The sequence below is a fragment of the Gymnodraco acuticeps genome, unplaced genomic scaffold, assembly GCF_902827175.1.
Source record: "Gymnodraco acuticeps unplaced genomic scaffold, fGymAcu1.1, whole genome shotgun sequence".
NCBI lineage: Eukaryota > Metazoa > Chordata > Actinopteri > Perciformes > Bathydraconidae > Gymnodraco > Gymnodraco acuticeps.
The window spans coordinates 1,632,617-1,647,364 of record NW_022992130.1 but is presented as its reverse complement, the minus strand read 5'-3'; the positions used below and the strand labels follow the sequence as shown (position 1 = coordinate 1,647,364).

The 14,748-nt window shown below is 40.2% G+C and overlaps 1 protein-coding gene across 4 annotated transcripts; it reads left to right on the top strand.

The window, feature by feature from the left end:
- The first annotated feature begins 351 nt into the window (after nt 1-351).
- On the top strand, nt 352-14,544 carry cdhr1a (cadherin-related family member 1a). 4 transcript variants are annotated; one of them, XM_034203814.1, is made up of 18 exons: nt 352-487; nt 1,931-2,107; nt 2,854-2,949; nt 3,379-3,524; nt 3,606-3,656; nt 3,751-3,840; nt 3,968-4,054; nt 4,705-4,821; nt 5,241-5,384; nt 6,340-6,418; nt 6,502-6,602; nt 6,708-6,911; nt 9,122-9,274; nt 9,398-9,562; nt 10,504-10,571; nt 12,239-12,467; nt 12,540-12,797; nt 13,778-14,544. In XM_034203814.1, exons 3-18 carry the CDS (start codon nt 2,913-2,915, stop codon nt 14,396-14,398), a joined length of 2,550 nt encoding a protein of 849 aa, XP_034059705.1. In that variant the 5' UTR covers nt 352-487; nt 1,931-2,107; nt 2,854-2,912; the 3' UTR covers nt 14,399-14,544. The 4 variants fall into 4 exon arrangements, with proteins under 4 accessions (XP_034059705.1, XP_034059709.1, XP_034059706.1 ...); XM_034203818.1 differs by having other exon boundaries at nt 13,041-14,043; XM_034203815.1 differs by lacking the exon at nt 352-487 and having other exon boundaries at nt 1,664-2,107.
- Nucleotides 14,545-14,748: the final 204 nt, after the last annotated feature.

The window sequence follows — 14,748 nt, the reverse complement described above, 5'->3', positions numbered from 1 at the left end:
TGTGATTGAAGGCACTGGATTAGAAACTAAGAACAGGACTACAGATGAGCAGTGAGCTTTTATCCGTATGATTCTTTTGCAGTGATCCTTGCAAAGACACTTGCACATTTAAGCTTCAGTAGCAGGTGTTTATTGTAGAATATAAACACTGGCCCACATCTGAGGGTTTTAACATTTGAAACAAAGGCCACATTACAATGATGGCAGATGTTAAAAGAAAGTTAATGTGTTAGCGAACTCACATAGATTGCACATTAATGCTACATATCCAACAGTCGATTGTAGTCGTGGCAACAGTGTGTGCTAATTGTGCTTTACATTTTTGTCAGATGGAGTCTGTGTGGCCATAGACAGGCTCTGTGCATTACAAGATGAGGAGAGATTAGAGCACAGTGGGTTAATCTTTTGGCCTGCCATCTGCCAGGTCCATGAAAATGAAACCTGAAGCCACGGCCTTGACCACCAACACACAGAAGTAACCTGACAGGTGATCTTTTCTACTGAATATGACAAGTGACTATCATGAGAAAGTTATGCATATTCTGAATTCACTGCCATAAAATAACAGACACATTTTAAAACTTGGCTGTCTAGACACATTATGTCTCAAACCTGAAATGTCACTGATTTCAATCCTGAAAGTGACGTTTTTTATTCTGCATTATTTGTGCCTCTCTTTCCCACCCGGTGACTGTCTGACAATGTCCAGTTTTCTGAAAGCACAATGCAACAACAATGCAACAAGCTGTTACTGAGCTCATGCTTCATACTGTACATTTTAACAGGCAGCACTCAGATTATAAAGTAGGTTTAATTTCAGTATGAGAATGGACTGTAAAAGCTTTAATCATGTGTGTAAATCCTCTTGCACGCAACATCTTTAACGGTGTGCAGACAGTAGGCATCATAGAGTTGACATTTACTTTTTTAATTAAAAGGGCAAAATATAACAGATGTTATGATTTTATATTACAGTATCTGTTCAAACATAAGAATGGCTATGTTATTTTGTTCTTTAATTACAGCTCATAGAGTTGCATTCTGCAACTTTATTTCGCAGTAAATCAACTAATCATTGTGTTTTTATTTCAAGAGAATGCGTGTCAAATAAAAGTAATATCTTGTAAAAAATAAGGTAAACTTGTCCTCAGTTTATGTCATCAGTCCACTCCACACATTCCCTTCATGATATCTAGCATAACATCCGGAACTATAATCAGATCACTTATTGCTTTCATCTACTGTCATCCTCTGTTTAGTAGCCATTATTTTTAATTGAGTATATCCTGGAGTTGTTTTCCTTTCCTTAATGCAACAGATGGCTGTGGAGTGCATAACAGATGGAACTGTATTTATTGGTAAAACAGCGTGTATTAGGAAAATAATGATTCTGTATACTTTAATCCTTCCACCTCCTTACATCACATTTATGTAAAATATGTTTGTAAATTTAAGTTATGTTACATATGTCTCATTTATTTAAATATATATTCATAAATGTATGATACCTTTAATTAGTGGCTATTCAGTTTAGACTGTGTATCTTGTAAAACCATTACATTCTCCAAATTAGAATACAAGCTAAATCTTACAGTGCTTAGATTGTAATGGCCAAAACTTTCAATAAAGTTTAAGCAATATATCAAAATTAACATACAGTTAATGTAAATGTAAAAAATCAAAGTCAAATTTGACATTCGTTTAGCCATAAGAGCAGGACAGTTTAGCTTTCTTATCTTCAGACAGACACATTTCTTCCATTGTGTTATCCTTTACATTATTCCAACATATCAGGACATGATGGTAAAAGTGCATCTATGATTTGTTTTTAAATTATTTGCTGTGTACTTGAAAAAAAATAAGAAAATAAAAATGTACCTCTCCATGATCTGCAAAGCTGTGGCATAACTTTGTTTTGTCTGGCCTGCAGAAAAGGCCATCTCCTGTCTATTGAAAACTCCTGTTGGACTGAGAGGGCCCAGGAGTAACTCTTAAGATGTCTCATTGGATTAGCTTGTGCGTGCTGCCTTTCACCTTCTCCAGTCGCACAGGAGCACCTAGAGAGCTGCATCTCATGTACAGGACTCTCGACGGAGCCGTCTTCATGGTGCGGTTAAATGACCTCATTCTTTAGGATGAAGAATGTAAAGATATTACATTTTCCACTGCTTTTTGTGTTTGTGCATGCCTGCTTTGGTAAGTTACTCATTCTCTGTTTAAATGTGTCCTGTTGCTGTGATCTGATTATAAATGCTGACAGCCCCTGGGTTGATGAGTGTACATTTTACCTCAGTTTATATTGAAATATATTCTGTTTTCAATTAGTTCATATTGCCTGACTTGGTTAGTTGATCTCATGTGTGTGTTTGAGTGTGTTTATGTATGACTATCATGCTGATTGATTTTTTCAATTGTAAATGTAATTTGAATATTTAGATGACTTTCACTTTACACATTAAAGCAGCATTGTTTGCACCACCAGAGCTCAGAGGTCTATGTTTAGAAAGGTATCTTAAGAGGTTGTAATCCCAGGCAAAGTGACTAATAAGGAGGGGGCGACAGCACAGTACAGTGAGCTTGGTTTACGCTCTAGTTTTGAAATTAAAACTACATTTGTGAAACCTGTAACGACAGACACGAGAAAATATCTAATTAAATTGCTTGAACAAACATTAGCCAGCAAATTGATTGATTGTACTATAACAATAATGAGTTTGTTTTATAAATCATAAATTCAACTGTCAATTTGTAAAAGAAAGATTATGTTATTACTTCTTCTCTTGTCTCACTGAATACATTCATGAGCTAAAACATTCTAGCTTTTTAAGGTGTTCTTATTTCACTTGTCCTCAGCACAAGCAGACTTTGCACCCTTTTTCTACGACAATGGACCCTACAACTACAATGGGAACATGGCGCTGTTCAGCCTCTCAGAGGACACGGCTGTCGGTGAGATCAATACAAAAAGCAGGACATTTAGCATGAACAGCTAATTCTGTACTGTTGGAATCATCAATCATTGAAAGGGCATGTTTTGGATGCCAATATCTGGGAGTCCATGTTAAATAGTCTTTGATAGATGAACAGGTGCTGTGTGGCATGAAGGCTCTCACACTTACATTCTCCTCTACTGCTGCTGTTGATGTGTGTGACAGTATTTTACACAGCAGTTTGGCCCAAACAATAGGCTAACTATAATCCTTGGTTGTGGATTAGAGTTATATTTTCCAAATGATTTCTTATTCTTAAACTGAGAAATTAAAAGGAACTACATAGATAATTTGTTTTGTCTTGAGGGTAGGCTTTGACTCTTCCAAACATGTCCGAACCAGTCAGAAGACAAAGCGGTTTGTTTTACATGTTGACGTCTTCCTTTAGGTACACAGATCTATTGTCTCAATGGCACAGACCCTGAGGGCCAGGAGGTGAGGTATGGCCTTTCTTTTGATCCAGGGTCAAAAGAATACTTTAGGGTCAACTCCAAAACTGGAAACATCACATTGGCGGAAAAGCTGGACAGAGAGGTAAACTTAACAAAGGCCTCAGGACTTGTGATGTAAATGTATGTATTTCTTCATATGATTTATTTGACCGTCCCTTCACAGAAACAAGATTCTATTGACGTCCTTGTCAGCATCACAGATGGACAAAGCAAGGTAACAATATCTAGTTGAATGTGTTATAATAATTTGTTTGGTCTATTACCTGTGAAACCAACACAAATAAACTTGAACATGTTTCATGTTTCAGGTTGTGGAAAGAGTCACAGTATTTGTAATGGATGCAAACGATGAAAAACCTGAATTCCAAAACCTGCCGGCAATCATTGAAGTCCTGGAAGTAAGTTAAGCCAAAAGTGTTTGCTTTATGAACCATACAATGAAAATGACAGTATATTTTTGAAACAATAGATGAATATATGTGTAAGTCTTAAATGTTGTGACCCACATTATTTTCTATTTTTCAGACAACTGAGTCTGGCGGCAGCATCTACAAAGTGGAGGCAGTGGACAAAGACACAGGTTCAGGGGGCTCAGTCAACTACTTCCTCCAGGTATTACTCGACCCCCACAGGCCCCACATTCTCTGACTACTGCAATAAACTAAAACAGAATAAAAATAACAAAATAAGCTCAGACACAACATTTTTTTAAATGCTCCCCTAACATGAAACACGAGCTGAAACCGGAAAGTTCTAATGTTAATCTTCTTGTTACGGAAATATGTATAGATGTACAGATAACGAGGTTAACATCAGTTCAGGGTTTTCTGATGCCCATGTGTGCATGTGCCTGACGATGGGGATTAAATCACAATCACATTTGTATCAGGTATTGAAGGCTTAGAGGGCTGCTTTGGCAGGGGGTGGCAGAGAATATTAGTTTGCACTTTGGACTATTAGGACCGAAGAACATCTGGCATGGAGTGACAGTGTCGAGGGGAGGCAGTGCACATCTGGACACAGCAGCTTTCACCTGCATGCACTGTCCTTGAGCATATGGGCTCTTTACATCCAGATGGACAATGTTATAGACTTTGTATAGCTGTGTCCTAATTCAAGTGTTTTTTATGCATCCATCTGACTATTTTTCATGATATCTCACATGAGTGGTTGTAAATGGGGCTTTTACTCATTTGACCTTTTTAAAACCCTGCATGTGTGTGCTTATAAAAATCCTGCTTTTGCCCTGTTCCCTGTCACAGAATGCTCAGTCCAGTTTGTTTGCCATGGACAGAAATAGTGGTGTCCTTCGTATCAAATCTGGAGAAACGTTGGACTATGAGAAAACAAAGACACACTTTGTCACTGTCGTTGCAAAGGTAATGGGTGCATCAACACTCATAAAGTTGTTCTGTCGTCAAATAATTTCTCTTTCATTTTAAAAACAAGTGGGTTATAATACCCTGTGGAGCTTTTTTTAGCTGCTAATAGCACCAGTGATGTTATTGCATACATGGCAAGTACACATGGATTTAAACAATACTTTAAGAGTCAGCTTTTCAAATATTTTATTAAGAATTATGTACTCAACACGTTTGGTAGGCCTCGAGAACATATAACAAAGTTTGGGATGGATATGAGTTTAAAGAGTGCTATCATTAAACACAACATAAACATTAAAAAGCACAAACATAACTTTGTACTTTATTGTGTTACAAATGACACTGCTGTTTACACCTGACTGTAAACATTATTTCAAGAAGTCAAGAAGTATTAAAACAACTTTCTTTTGTTTCAGGATGGTGGTGGTAATTTTAATGGCAAGGAGCAGTTTATGTCATCCTCTGCTACTCTGACGATCAACGTGATTGATGCACAAGACACTCCGCCAGCCTTTATTGGGACACCGTATTTTGGCTACGTTTATGAAATCTCAGTGGCAGTGAGTATGAAAACAACCTTCAATGATGGCCTGCTTTTATGCTTTTTTATAAAAACTTGTAGTTTGTATTGCAACTGGCGCATGTGTCTTAAATTAAATCATAGCAGCATTGCAACACATGATAACCTCACGTAGGCAATGCAATTTATTTCTTCATTCACAGTATAGGTCATGTAAGAACCTACAAAAGAGCCCACACAAAAGACTGCATCATCAGGTATCAAACAGCTTTAGTTGCTGACATTTTGCAGTAATGCCCATGCTGCTTTCTTAATAGCTTAGCTAAGATCAAATGAAAGCAGCTATCTCCTCAGCCACAGAATGTCACAGCAGTCATATGAAAGAGATTACACATTCTGATTTTCATCCGAAAGGGAATAATTAGGATCATGACATTTTAATGTCGGAAGACTCAGTGACGATCAGGTTCAGAATTATTATGGCATATGTTGTGAAACTCTGTGCACCAACAGGGTGACTCAGTACATTTCCTGCTTTGTTAGCTCTTTTCTTCTTCACCTATATCATTAGATTTTGACAATGTGATCTTGTCAATAGTCACATATTAGAGTTGTTTAATATAAGAAATAATAAAAATGTCTTAAAAAAGTAATTGTTATATAAAAAATAAAGGTCATATTGCAGTATGCCATACAAAGGTCATAGTGTAGTTGACCATAAAACATGTCTAAGTAAAGAAAGAAGTCTCATTATAGTATGTCAAAAATTGTATATAATAGTATTACTTGTAGAAGAAAAATAGTATACATAAATACATAGTAAAGTACATCATAAATAAGTCATAACGAGTTATTTTTCATGAACATTTCCATGGGCAGGATGCCATGGACAATGAAAAGTCAAAGAGCATTCTGTCAAACAAAAAGTAATAAAAGAAAGTAAAACTATGTCTTTGAAAAAGTAATAACAGCAGAATCTTCTGATTTCCCCCCAGGGATCTGAAATATTCACTGTCGTGGCAAAAGATGGCGATGTGGGAAGCCCAAATCCAATCCAGTATTCCTTTGACAGTGGTAAGCATTTCACTCAAAGAAGATTGGAAGGAGTTTGAAATATGGCAAAGGTGCTCTTAGGACTGTGTTGTTTGTCCCTACAGGCGACGATGGTGTTTTTAGCATCAATAAAACAAGCGGTTGCATCACTCTGCTGACTGACCCCATGTATCTGAAGAGAGAGATCTTCAATATTAAAGTCATGGTGAGTGGAAGCTCACAAAGTACCACTGATCTAGGTAGATTAAATATCCCCAAGTCTAAGAGATAGCTGTGTGTTATCTGCATGACCTTTAACCCCTGTCTCCAGGCATCAGAAGTGAGTCCTGAAGGCAGGCTCTTGGACAGTGGGGCGACCATACTGGTGATCCGTGTGGTGGACCTGAACAATAATCCGCCTACTTTCTACGGAGAGAACGGCACCCAGAACATGTTTCAGCTGACCATGTATGAGCATCCCCCCGAGGGAGAGATTCTCCGAGGGCTGAAAATCACTGTCAACGACTCCGATCAGGTGAGAAGACCAATAACATCTTGTTCAGTCATCACTGACTGAAATGTGAAACAAAAATAAAAACGAAAAAAAGGCATATTTCAGTTACCTTTTACCAAGCAAGTACCCTTTTTAGCCATGAAATAGTAGTACTGCCTTTGAAAGCTACCACATTTAATGGGGATGGAGTGATTATGTGACAGTGATGATGTACAGTAATAAGACTGATTTGTCCCAAATTACATTACATTACATTACATGTTACTTGTTAGACGCTTTTATCCAAAGCGACTTCAATACTGTGGGCAATCCTCACAGGAGGATGAAGTGTCTTGCCCAGGGACACAACGACATGCTGACTGCAGTGGGATTTGAACCTGTGCTCCCCTGATCCGAATACCAGTAGTCCACTGCGCCACACGCCTCCCCCAAATGATATTGTTATCTAATAAAATAACTGATGTAATCAACATTCATCGTACCGTAGCATTGTGTTCAGACTGGTGTCTGGCCTTCTGTGTATGAAATGACCTTAAGCCTGCCATTAACACAGACAATCCTTTTAAAATTGCACAAATTTGAAAGTAAGCCAACACAAATTAAAAGGTGTTCTCTAACTGTGCCATTTGTCAGATTATGCAAGTCTGTCTGTGTTTCCAGCTCCTTCTATGAGCCTCCTCCAAATGGCTGATGTTCACCAAATGCTCTTTTAATACTGTTACAACACAGGTCGAGCTCTCTTTGTCCAGCGATATTACGTTTCACCGACAATATTTCTGCTGCTATACTGATATCCTAATGATTTCTTATACATTACTATAATAACAGATGGATCGAAAGCTTTTCTTTTGATTAAAGGGACTACATGGATTATAATATAAATGTCTCTTTTGTGTGCAATAGATTTATAACAAACAAAGCAGATGACTATTACGGAGCCCTGGAGGGTTCATAGAGAGAAAAATAAATAAAACGTGGCCACGTTTTACTTTCTCGTGCGCACGCTTTAGTAACTCGTGCGCACGAGTTACTAAAGCGTGCGCACGAGTTACTAAAGCGTGCGCACGAGTTACTAAAGCGTGCGCACGAGTTAATAAAGCGTGCGCACGAGTTACTAAAGCGTGCGCACGAGTTAATAAAGCATGGCCTCGTTTTGTGTGTGTGTGTGTATGGGGGGGGGCATTTGTTTATGATAGTATCGTTCGTTCCGGTGCATCGAGATTAAGATTAAACACATTTATTTCACTTGGGAATACACTTAACTATGGGGAACCAGATTTGTTTAAAGTACTGTTCGTGGTAATTTGAAAACAAATGCCGGTGGTGTCGGATACACACGAACACGCACACAGAGCGGAGCTGAGCACACACACACACACATCATGCGCCCCGGTGACAGGACATCTCCTTCATAAAGCGAGGCGGAATACTCTGGTAGTTCGATGTGTGTATAGGTGTGTGTGGTTAAACGTAGCAGCCTCGATCTCTATTCAGCGGTTCTAATGAAGGGAAACGCAGTGAAGTAAACAGTAAAAGGCACAGCTCTTTGCAGCTGGTGCTGCTCTTCTCAGATTCTGCTGAGTTACACGTTACTGCCTCCAGTGCCCTGTACGACGAAGCCAGTTCAACAGACCCTGGACCTGAATATGTTCGATTTACCCGGCTTAACTGACCCTAACAAACGCGATGTCGATAAGCGGTCCTACGAAGCTGGTTATCAACTCAGTAAATCAACCAGGGTTTCTCTGTCCGGCTGAGAGCGCGCTCAGGTGAAAGGGACGGGGTTAGCAACATTTGACCAATCACAAACATGGAGACGCGTGCTGACAGCGCAGCATCATACTTCATGAATGAATAGTGTAAATAGCCAATCCTGCTTCGTAGTACAGGCCACTGGTGCCGCTGAGATTTCATAAAGTGAAGGAAGTTTTCCTTCTATAAAACAGCTGTGGGCAGCAGATACTGTGAGTCACGGACAGGAATCCCTCAATTTAAATAAAACGAGGCCACGCTTTATTAACTCGTGCGCACGCTTTAGTAACTCGTGCGCACCAGTTACTAAAGCGTGCGCACGAGAAAGTAAAACGTGGCCACGTTTTATTTATTTTTCTCTCTATGAACCCTCCAGGGCTCCGTAGACTATAAATAGTTCCATGCATTTATGACATAACAGTTATTTTTACTGATGAAACTTTCTGACTATTGTGATGATTTGTGTTGTGCGAATGCAGGGTGCGAATGCTAAATTCAATCTTAAACTCATCGGACCAGGAAGGATGCTGCGAGTCGTCCCGCAGACTGTCCTCAATGAGGCCCAGGTCACAATCTTAGTAGAAGACTCTGCTGCCATGGACTTTGAGAAACACCACTTCATCACATACAAGGTTAACCCATTGCACCAGAGTAGTTTGAAATGGCATCACATCGCACACATGTTATATCACCTGCATCTGTTATTTTATCACTCCTTTTCTATGTATTTATTTCCTAATCTTTCTCCTCTTTAGCTACTTGCAGTTGAGATCGATACGCCCGAGAGGTTCAGTGCCACAGCAGACATTGTCATACATCTCTTGGACACGAATGACAACGCTCCCAAATTCTCCTCCGAGTACTACATCGCCAGAATACCAGAAAACTCACCCGGTGGCTCCAATGTAGTGTCAGTCACGGTGAGAGAGACTTCATCCTGTCTAAAAATACATGCCAACACCAATGTACGTCACTCTGAGCTAAAGAGGAATTTTAACAAAAAGCCCAAGAGGCCCATTAATACCCTAAATGTAGACTTTTGGAGCGGTGAGGGTCAGGATAATATGTGAAAACAAGTAGATAAAAGCTAGGCGAGGTAAGCTGCCAGATGGCTATCACTTTCATTTTGTTGTGTAACACCAAATTCCCAGATTTTATTTTCCTAAGCTTAGCAGCACATGCAGCTGCACCACAAAAAAATACGTGCAGAACTGACATGAAATAACTGAACAACATGTTACAGGGAGATAGATAGATAGATAGAGAGACAGACAGACAGACAGACAGACAGATAGGTAGAACATTCTTCACCCTCTTGTCAGTTCATATCACCCTAACCCTCAAAGCAACAGGGGAGCTGCTTATAAATCCTGCCTTTGCGTGAACACCAGAGGCTCATTCCCTTGATCCCAGGCAATTTCAATCAGATAAAAGAACAGCCAACAAGTGACCTTGGACACATGGAGACAGCGAACAAGCCCCCCTGCTGCGACAGACAGACAGATTAGCCGATACCCATCATGATGTTCCTATGACATCAAAAAATTGTCTTTTTATAGATGACCTGCGCAATTTATCGTCCAATCCAGGGCAGATTTATTTCTTTTCATGAGCTCATGGCAGCACATAGTTCCCCTTTTCTGCTTAAGTAGAGAGGGGAACTATCTGCTGCCAAACAAATCTAATATTAATGTGGTTTAGCTGTATGACGTAGTAGATGTAAGTGGGATATGTCTTAGCTCACTGAGCCACATACTGCTCTAAAACTCAGATTTCAGATTTACTGCTGACCTGACCTAATATCAGTGCAAACTCATAACATTTTATTTCTCTAAAATCTGTCTTTTATGTTCATGCACAGGCTATAGACCCAGACTCAGGACCTTGGGGTGATGTGAAGTACTCCATCTATGGATCAGGGGCTGAATTGTGAGTATACAAAAGTTACAGGAGGCGCCTCAACACGGCTGTGGGTATACTGCGTGTTATTAAGAGAAAACACAGTAATAGCTTTAATAAAATCCAATGGTGCGATTTCCTGCAAGTTCTATTATCAAGCCATGTTTTCACTGTGCTTCACTACCTTTTTCTGCCTCTCCTGAGTCTATTAATCCGACATTTTGTAGTTATTTTGCCAGTCTCAACATACCAAAGGAAAATCACCAACCCTTAGACAATACTCTGAGCAGTTGATACACTTAAAAAACACTTGTTTCAGAAAATGATTTAATGAAATGACAGATGTGGCCTTTTAATTGCAAGCTATTGTAAAGACCACCTAAAGCACAGAAATACGACCACAGACTTGTTTTTCATATTCTGAATTGGTTCTGTTTATTGCACCTAAGCGCTGTAGTCCCTCAAAGGATTTGCTGGTATTTTCTTTCAGCTCGATTCTTATTAGATTTCCAGTTAGAATTCTAACCTCTGAGAAAAAGGCTCAGAGGTCACTGTTTACTCTTAATAACACGCAGTATACCCACAGCGTGCGTTTCCTTTCACATCAGATACAATCCTAAAGGTCACATGCATGCCGTACAAAGTCAATACTAACACTCTTTTGTTTGTTTTTTAATCATATTTCAATCTGCATTCCTTAGAGGACCAAGAGACTAGATTTAAAAACAGCGACACAGAGTAAACATGAACCTGTAAAAGTGCGGCGGCAACATAAACACACACGTGTTGTTAGGGATGTATTTAAGCATTTTTTTACATCTCAGCTCAGATTTTAAGCTCTCTAGCAACAAATTAAAGGAGATGTATGATGCCACATGGCACTCAGGGAAAGGATTTCTAAAATAAGCAGAAGAGACAGATTTGGACCCTTTCTATCTTAGTGATCACTAGTACACTTCATGGTACTGCTAAAGCATGCAATTTGAAAATGTTACAGTATCTTTTTGCACACCAGCGTACTATGATAAATCCATGAAGTCCTGATCTTTGCCTGCTTGCCCTCTTTCTCTGTTAATCCTGTAATGGGATTGGAGGAGAAAATAGACTGTTCTTTACTTCTTACTACACTGTGACAGAGTCAATGCTGGGTAACAAAACAAGTCAGTCAGAAAAACAGTCTAATCCCAATCCTTCTCGATATGTTAACACTTCTATATTTCATGACTACATTTCATTGGCAGTGGTATCATCATGATCTAGTGCATTCAAGTTTCAAATGCAGCTTTTTATGTGAAAGAAAATAAAAAACTGACGTTACCAAAGTGCTCAACAAAGACAATAAAAAACACAGGAATGATATGAAGAAAAATCGAGGAAGGATCAAATAAAAACACAGACATAAAAAGTATGTGGTCTGGCATGACGGAAAATGACGGAAGATCTAAATGCCAACCACAGCTTGATCCCCTTTGGGTTTTTTAATGGGGGTGTGGAGTCGAGAGCAGTGATTGGTTAATTGATCCGAGGGGACATGAGGAGGAGGGTTGAGCAGATGTACACAGGTGACAGTCAATGCATGCTTTTTAAATGAAGTACTACCCATACCTCCACAAGGGTCTTGATCCAAATGTTTGCATTAACAAATGGAGTGCATGCTGTTAATCTGAATTACACTCTAAATCCTGTCATATTTACAGGTTCTCGATCCAGCCTGCATCTGGGATCATCTACACCCAGCCGTGGGCGAGCCTGGACGCCGAGGTGAGGTCAAAGTACAACTTCTATGTGAAGGCAGAGGACGCTGAGGGGAAGTACAGCCTGGCTGAGATTTTTGTGACTGTGTTGGACCTGAATGACCACCCACCTGCATTCAACAATAACTTCCTCGAGAAGACCATGGTGATTGGAGCACCAGTAAAAATAGAGGTATTGGCTCTTTTACTCAGATAAAGTGTAACCCAAGACATTCCATGGTTTTAATGCAATGTATCCACACAGGCTGTGGACCAAGATGCAGAAATACCCAACAATGTCATTGAGTATGCCATCATGAAAGCTGAGCCAGACAACAATATCTTTGACATTGACGCTGACACGGGGGAGATCATGCTGAAGTCCTACATTAAGTCGATGGCTATCATTCAGAACATCACCAAGCAGACAGACTGCACCTGGTCTCTGGTGGTGCAGGCCCGGGACCGCGGCAAGCCGTCCTTCAGCACCACTGCGGTCATCAAGATCGACATCACTGAAGCTGTAAGTTACAGCAAGGAATGGGTAGAAATATGTCAGTCTCACCCATATGAGGGGTCTATTTACAGTACAATACACTTTGATGAATTCTACAGATTTTGCTAAAGTAATGCTTTTTAAACGGGTGCAACTTTTTTGCAGAATAACCCATTTTCTCAAAGCCCAGTATATCAGGTTGTTTGCCAAATTATCAGATTTGTTGACAGAACAAATCTTAATCTCTAAATGCGATTGTCATGTTTTCAGGTGAAATCCAGATTTGTCTCATACTTCCTGGGCCTCAGGAAGCGTCCAGGGGCTGTGTTTGGGATTTGTTTCACCGCTGTCACCTTCGCCATTTCACTGACAATCTTCATTTCAACTCTTATATACTGGAACTCTGTGAAAAAGACCCGTGTACAGTCTAAAGGCAAGATCAGAAAGATTATAAGGAGGTCTGTCGTATAAATGAAACTGACCTTGAGATCATCAGCACAGCAGTACTCAACTCTGTGGTAACAAGTAGCAAATATTTTTCAAAGGTTTTTGTCGTAGAGCAGGGCTGTGTCTGTGAAAGAGTACAAGAGCACAATTTTCCAATTTTTCTTGTTTTTGTCCTGATTTAGTCCTCACGTAGGACACTAAAACCAAGTTCTAGTTTTCGATTTTTAATTAGATTCATGAACATGTATTCCCAGGTGCTGGATGGTCTCAGCTACAGGTCGCCCAGTCAACCTCTCTGATCTTGTCTTGACAAAGCAGAACTTAAATCATCATTTTAAGTAAGATTAATTTGGCATTCACGAGGAAAACGTAAAATAGTTTGGACACAAACTGTATTATGGCAATACATTTGCAGTAACTGCGATCTGTATTTACACACATAATTATTTCGGCCAAACGTTACCACAAAACATAAATGGGACAATAATAATAAGTTACTTTTTGTGTGACAAACTATGACTTCAGTCCCATATATGAATTCTTCTTGTGCTCTTTTACAGACCCAACTCAGTGGGGGGCCTTTGGGATCATTTTTGCAAAGTAGAAACAATCCATTTCAAATCCTAGGCCTGCTTGCTAGTGCTATTAGTCTCATGGTCGTAGTCACAGTCATCATCTCCACTGCAACATTCATGCGCAACAAAAAGTCCAACCGGATTCTGCCTAACCGCCGCGTGAGGAGGAGGAAACAAAACCCCTGGAACCTCAACAACCCCTTAAAGAAACCAGAAAACCCCGCAGAGAAATTCAGAGTAGAAGAGGAGGAAGAGGAAGAGCCAGCGTCGGAGCCGGAGCCGGATCCGGATCCGGAGCCGGAGGTCATTGTTGAGAATGTCAACTACAACAACAACGTCACTAATGTTGTGAGACACTGGCCTTCGCCTCCTCGTGCCCAACCTCGTGCCCAACCTCGTGCCCCACCTCGTGCCCCACCTCGTGCCCCACCTCCTCCTCCCCCTTACATCCAAGGGGAGAGGCAGTGGTCGGTACCCACAGTCTCAGCTACAGTGGCAATCAAACCTAAAAAGAAGCCAGCGATGAGAAGACAGGACACTGTGAACTTAGCGCTGGTTTCAGAGCTCAAGATGAGACTGGAACAGAAGAAGATGCTGAAACAATAAAAGTGCTTCAGGTCCACTTAGTGTCTGTCCTGGAGCCTTCATGATCCTCATCCAAAAAGTATTTTTAATGCATTTTTTTCACAGTGCTTTAAGGTCTCCTTATAGATGTGTGTGTGTGTGTGTGTGTGTGTGTGTGTGTGTGTGTGTGTGTGGTGTGTGTGTGTGTGGGTGTGTGTGTGTGTGTGTGTGTGTGTGTGTGTGTGTGTGTGTGTGTGTGTGTGTGTGTGTGTGTGTGTGTGTGTGTGTGTGTGTGTGTGTGTGTGTGTGTGTGTGTGTGTGTGTGTGTGTGTGTGTGTTTTCAGGAAGAACACATACACTGGAACAGCTTGTTTCCTTATGTACCAAAAATG

Coding starts and splice junctions, on each gene's coding strand:
- cdhr1a (XM_034203814.1), top strand. CDS start 2,913: ATGGCGCTGTTCAGCCTCTCAGAGGACACGGCTGTCG. Junction 5,385..6,339: donor TTTATGAAATCTCAGTGGCA/GTGAGTATGAAA, acceptor ATTTCCCCCCAG/GGATCTGAAATATTCACTGT. Junction 6,419..6,501: donor CCAGTATTCCTTTGACAGTG/GTAAGCATTTCA, acceptor TTGTCCCTACAG/GCGACGATGGTGTTTTTAGC.